At 29.7% G+C, this 6,046-nt stretch overlaps 1 protein-coding gene across 1 annotated transcript; it reads left to right on the top strand.

Moving 5' to 3' along the window:
• Positions 1-3,194: 3,194 nt before the first annotated feature.
• LOC102592735 (GATA transcription factor 1-like) lies at positions 3,195-5,818 on the top strand. Its single transcript, XM_006340858.2, has 3 exons — positions 3,195-3,496; positions 4,637-5,289; positions 5,585-5,818. Exons 1-3 carry the CDS (start codon positions 3,314-3,316, stop codon positions 5,604-5,606), a joined length of 858 nt encoding a protein of 285 aa, XP_006340920.1. The 5' UTR covers positions 3,195-3,313; the 3' UTR covers positions 5,607-5,818.
• Positions 5,819-6,046: the final 228 nt, after the last annotated feature.

Here is a 6,046-nt window from a genome sequence, read left to right on the forward strand (position 1 = left end):
ATTGGCAGTTATATCCTAACAAGTAACAAGACAGGTATTGTTCATGTTCATGCAAACGTTCAGTGTACTTTCACTTGTCATGTAGCAGTCATTTGGACTATTCAATGTTGCCTTTTCATTATTATAATCGGGCATCTGAACACATAATAAAATATCGATAACGAACATGCTTGATTCAAAATTTAGAGGTGTATTTCACTCATATTATAAGATCGGGGTGTGAACGTGGAGCCAGTATTAGGAGTTTGGGGTTCTAAATTTTCTTCCTTTTCCTTACCATTGAGCTATTAATTAGTTTTTTCAGGGATTCACAAGTTATTACTTAATTTTCTGATACAAATATAGGGTCTACAGAAAAGCTACTGGATTCGTTCGAACCTATGAACCCCCACCTAGCTCCGCCCTTGTCGGGGTGTATTTACATTTAGATAGTCAAATTAAAGAGTATTTTTTAAGTCTATCAATAGTTCAAGAATGAAACTAATAATTTGGTGTCAGAATGTTTTCAATATTTTTGTCATCTCTTCTTGAAGTTTTAGCTAACATGCATTATTAGCCTCAAGAGTATTTTTAAATCTATCAATAGTTCGAGGATGAAACTAATAATTCGTTGTTGTCGGAATGTTTGCAATATTTTTGTCATCTCTTCTTTTAAGTTTTAGCTAACATGCATTAGCCTCAATAAGCCGTAAAATATGAGGTTCATTTCAATTGAGTATGAAACTATCTAATTCTTTGTTGAATTTGGACGAATGATCAAGTTTTTTAGCAATAAAATTTGCATATTTATTTAAAAATAACAAAAGAAGTATAATAAGTAATGATTATTAACAATTTATTAAATAAAATCTTTAAACTTTAAATAATTTGTGTCACATAAAATGGATCAGGAAGTATAAGATTTTGACTACAAAATAATTTATATATACTAATTATTTTACTAAAACAAGTATTAAATTAGTCAAGCAATTATATAAATTAGAGTAACTTAATTGTATAACTAAATAAAACATTTATTTCTTGGTAAATGAATTCGAAAGGATGGAATTTTATTTTATTTTCCTTAATATGAAAGTAATTGATGTCTTTTCCACATTCTAAACACCTTCTCAAATTATTTATTTATTTTTATCAACATTTATGTATGAATAATAAAAATATGAGAACAGTTACAATTTGCAAAAAAGATTTCATTCCTTAAATGTAATATATAATATTCAAGTTTTGAATTTCAAAGGATCGTAATGAACATAAATTTTCCAATAGTAGTACATATTATATCCAATAATCAATATGCAATTTCCATCTATTTTTGAATTGAAGAGGTATATCGAAAATAATTTTTCCGTCTTCATAAAAATAAGAATAAAATTGCATACTCTTGCGTGAAAATAACATAAAGTCAATATTTTTTTTGATGCATATCTCTGCTATAATAAATGTGCATATCGTGACAAGTTGAGATAATTTCACATTTATTCAAATTTAAATAATCTTTTGCGTGGAAATAACGCAAAGTTAATATTTTATCATATATACATATATAATAAATGTGCATATCGCGACAAATAAAAATATTCAAATTTGAAATAAAAATAGATTTACTTCAATATAAAATATTCAAACTTGAAACAAAAATAGATTTACTTCAATATTCAAAAGTCAAAATAATAGTAACTGCAAAAATATAGATTTTCAGTTATCAAATAATTCCAAGATCACATAAATATTGTTTTCCATTTTTATTTTCTCCATGTTAATTTTTTTAAAATGGCAAATCCAATTTAATTTAATCATAATTACAAAAGAATAAAGTAAAACAGTTTTAATTTTCTTTATTAAATTATAACAAGGAATACTTAAAAATAATAATTAAAAATCAATGCTTGAAACTGGTAATTAATGCAAAATACATATCTTGTATACATATATTTATCAATTATTATTAAATATTACATGCTATCATTTTAATTGTTAATTAATTTAATCTAAATATCATGTGAAAAAACAATAATTTCCTATTGGAAATATAGAGTAGGTAAATAAAAGGAAAATAATTTAGTAGAAAATAAGGAAAATACTATAAACTTTGACCAATATTTAATATATATTTTTTCATAGTATTAATATAAAAAAGATTACAAATATAGATTTTGAATATCTAAATTATACAAAATTAATTAATTAATTAAATTTAAATATCATGCGAAAAAATAATAATTTCCCATTGGAAATATAGAATAGGGAAATAAAAGGAAAATAATTTAGTAGAAAATAAGGAAAATACTATAAACTTTGACCAATATTTAATATATATTTTTTCATAGTATTAATATGAAAAAGATTACGAATATAGGTTTTGAATATCTAAATTATACAAAATTAATTAATTAATTTAATTTAAATATCATGCAAAAAAATAATAATTTCCCATTGGAAATATAGAGTAGGTAAATAAAAGGAAAATAATTTAGTAGAAAATAAGGAAAATACTATAAATTTTTACCAATATTTAATACATATTTTTTTCTTAGTATTAATATAAAAAAGATTACAAATATAGATTTTGAATATCTAAATTATACAAATTAATTTAATCTAAATATCATGTGAAAATAATAATTTCCCATTGGAAATATAGAGTAGGGAAATAAAAGGAAAATAATTTAGTAGAAAATAAGGAAAATACTATAAACTTTGACCAATATTTAATATATATATTTTCATAGTATTAATATGAAAAAGATTACAAATATTAATTTTGAATATCTAAATTATATAAAAAATAATAATTAATAATCCAAATACCATGTGAAAAAATAATAATTTCCCATTGGAAATATAGAGTAGGGAAATAAAAGAAAATATTTGAAAATATTTTCCTTTTAAAGTCAAACATTATAAACTTTGACCAATATTTTAAGATATATATTTTCACAATATTAAATGTAGAAAAGATTACAAATATCTAAATTATACAAATATTTAGTTTTATAATATTTCTATTTAATTAAGTGATAATTTTTGAATTGTTTTAGAGTTAAAATATAATTATCAAAAATAACTTTATTCTCAGGAGTCAAACTTTTTTTTTTTTAATTTATTAGAGAGCGTTTTACCTCCTATAATAATAATAACACTCCATAAAAAGAGAACCAATCTTTTCCCCACCCACCCCACCCACCCACTCACTATTTATTTATTTTTTTCCTTTTAATTTTTTTTCTTCTCTCTAAACAAAATCAAACCAAACCCTTATTCCATTTTTCCTCTTTCAATTTCTCCCTTCTGCTCTCTGTGTGTGAAAAAAAAAATGAAAATGGAGGATTTGGACCCAACTGCATGTTTCATGGTGGATGATGACCTTCTCAACTTCTCTTTGGAAGATGAAACTGTTGAAGAAGATGATGAAAAATCAACTATTACTAGCAAAGACCCACTTTCTTATTCTTCTTCGTCTTCAACAAACCCTCTTGTTAGCCTTCTTCCCCACCCTGTAAGTCACTCAAATTTCACTGGTTGTTAAGTTTTTTTGTTCGATTTTACCCTTTTTGAGACTACCCAGAAGTTTTTTTGGCCGGAAATGTTGTCACTCGGTGTTTTCCGGTGAGTTGAACAAAACTTCTGGGGGTTTGGAGGGTATTTTTGTAAATGATGGTGTAAAAGGTGGGCAGTTTTGAAACGGTTGTTGGGGGAAGACTTAGAAAGTTGATTGACAGGGTGAAAGTTGTGAGGTGTTTAGAGGGAATTTAATTTTTTTGGACTATTTTGCCCTTGAAACCCTAAAGCTACAGAATCATGGATGAATGACATGTGGGGAACTGGTGATTAAGAAAAAAAGTTTTTTCTTTTTTTGGAATTTAATTAAATTAAATTTATTAATAAAATTTGGATTTTTTTGTTGAAAGAAATGAAATGTGGGGTTATTTTGGGAATTTTGGAATGTCTACAACATGACTTTATTGGTTGTCACCATGTTTGAGCTGTACAAATAAATGTGCCATATCAGTTTCAACTTGCATTTCATAATGTACAAAGACATTTTTGCCCCTAACATCAATGTTTATTTACTCTCCAATTTGTCAAAGTCGTGAATTGTACTAGTTGGAAATATTGACTTTTTGTTTCCTCAATTTATGCTTTTGTTGAGTCGAGTGTCTATCGAAAATGACTTATCCACCTCACACAAGCCGTGGCGGAGCCACACATAACACCCCTTTTGTCGGAAAATTAAAGTGTGTAGCTAGTTAAAAAAAAAAAAATTATACGTATTGACACCCTTGACTTCTAGGCGATTTTACTTTTTCATATTTTGACATCTCTTAGTGGAAATTCTGGCTCTACCGTTGCACACAAGATAGGTGTAAGGTCTGCATACATTCCACCCTCTCCAGATCCCATTTGTGGTATCTCGCGCTGTATGTTGTTGTTCTTGTACTGTCTACAATGGCTTAAGCCTAGTACTTAGCTAGATTCCTTCCTAGATATTTTTCACCGTTTGATATAATCTAAATAACACAGTTAATTGATATTTCTTATAAGAAAACTTGTAAATTGAACAATTAAAAAGAGAAGAGTTAGAGGTTGTTTGAAATAAGTGGCTTAGTTGAGATTATTAACATATTGCCTTTTGTAGGAGTGTGTAGAGGAAGAATTGGAATGGCTGTCAAACAAAGATGCATTTCCAGCGATAGAGTTTGGCATTCTTTCGGAGAACCCGGGTATGGTATTTGATCACCATAGCCCGGTTTCAGTGCTGGAGAATAGTAGCAGCACCAGCCACAGCAGTGGCAATGGTGTTGTTAATGGAAATGCTTATACGAGCTGCTGTGTCAACTTAAAAGTTCCGGTTAATTACCCTGTTCGTGCACGGAGCAAGAGAAGACGTAGAAGACGGAGAGGTGGGTTTGCTAACATGCCAAGCGAGCATTGTCTGCCGGTGACACAACCAAGTTTCAAGAACGTTAAGCAGCATGAGCCATTGCTTTCGTTACCAATGAATTCAGCTAAGAGTGCTGCTAGCATTGGGAGGAGGTGCCAACACTGTGGAGCTGATAAGACCCCACAATGGCGGGCAGGCCCTCTGGGGCCGAAAACACTGTGTAATGCTTGTGGGGTGCGCTATAAGTCAGGCAGGCTGTTGCCAGAGTATCGCCCGGCTAATAGCCCTTCTTTCTCGGCTGCTGCGCATTCCAACTCCCACCGGAAGGTTTTGGAGATGAGAAAGCATAAGATTGGAGTGGGAGGAATGTTGATTCATGAAGCTTGTGGATATAGAGTAGAACAGTAGTGAGTCATCTGCAGCGTCTTTTCGGATATTTTTCTTCATTTACTATAGTTAGCATAGACTATAGGTTTTTGTTGTAATGGTCTTGATGGTCAGTGATTTGCTTTGGTTTTCCATCAAAATCCACTAGGAATTTTGAACTTAGTTTGTTTTATTATATGCTTTTAAGATAGAAATCCAGAAAGAAGAGCTCCTAACAAAGATTTGGTTGTTTTTTAATCCTTCCTACTTACCTTAGTCATTTGCATGGATTGGAAATGATACATTTTTGAATCTTGAGAATGATGTTTGTGGCAGTTGCTGGAAATGTACTTGCTAAGCAGTTTTAACAGTTGCAGAAGGTGGTGTTCGCTCGAGATGGAAGTTTGAAGGTTACAGTGTTCTAATTGTTTGAGGGGTTTGATCATCTTACTTTGGTTTTACCCCTTTATGTAATGAAGCATTCTGCAATGTATTGTCTATTTGTTTGAATAAAAGAAAGAAGATGGAACTTATATGCAGAGTTCTCTTCTCATGGTTGAATGATGATTATATTCTGAGCAGTCTTCATGTTTGATTGTTGAAGCTGAAGAATTGTTTGCTGGACGAATCTGAAACTCGAATCTGAGGGCTACTTTGTTTTCTATGTTGTGTTACATCAACTTGTTCGACGAAAAAAACAGTGAGTTTAACATAATGACCTTATGTTGACTATAACTTGCTGGTTTTTCTTGTTCCAAGTAAGTTTTTTTTTGGCTTGATACTAGTGCTGAAGGACTA

This window comes from Solanum tuberosum, unplaced genomic scaffold, assembly GCF_000226075.1.
Source record: "Solanum tuberosum cultivar DM 1-3 516 R44 unplaced genomic scaffold, SolTub_3.0 scf00020, whole genome shotgun sequence".
Classification (NCBI taxonomy): Eukaryota; Viridiplantae; Streptophyta; class Magnoliopsida; order Solanales; family Solanaceae; genus Solanum; species Solanum tuberosum.

Excerpts from the sequence above, each read along its gene's own strand:
- LOC102592735 (XM_006340858.2), top strand. The coding sequence starts at position 3,314 with ATGAAAATGGAGGATTTGGACCCAACTGCATGTTTCATGGTGGATGAT. Across the intron at positions 3,497-4,636 it reads TTAGCCTTCTTCCCCACCCT|GAGTGTGTAGAGGAAGAATT; the intron begins GTAAGTCACTCA and ends TGCCTTTTGTAG. Across the intron at positions 5,290-5,584 it reads GGATATAGAGTAGAACAGTA|TTGCTGGAAATGTACTTGCT; the intron begins GTGAGTCATCTG and ends TGTTTGTGGCAG.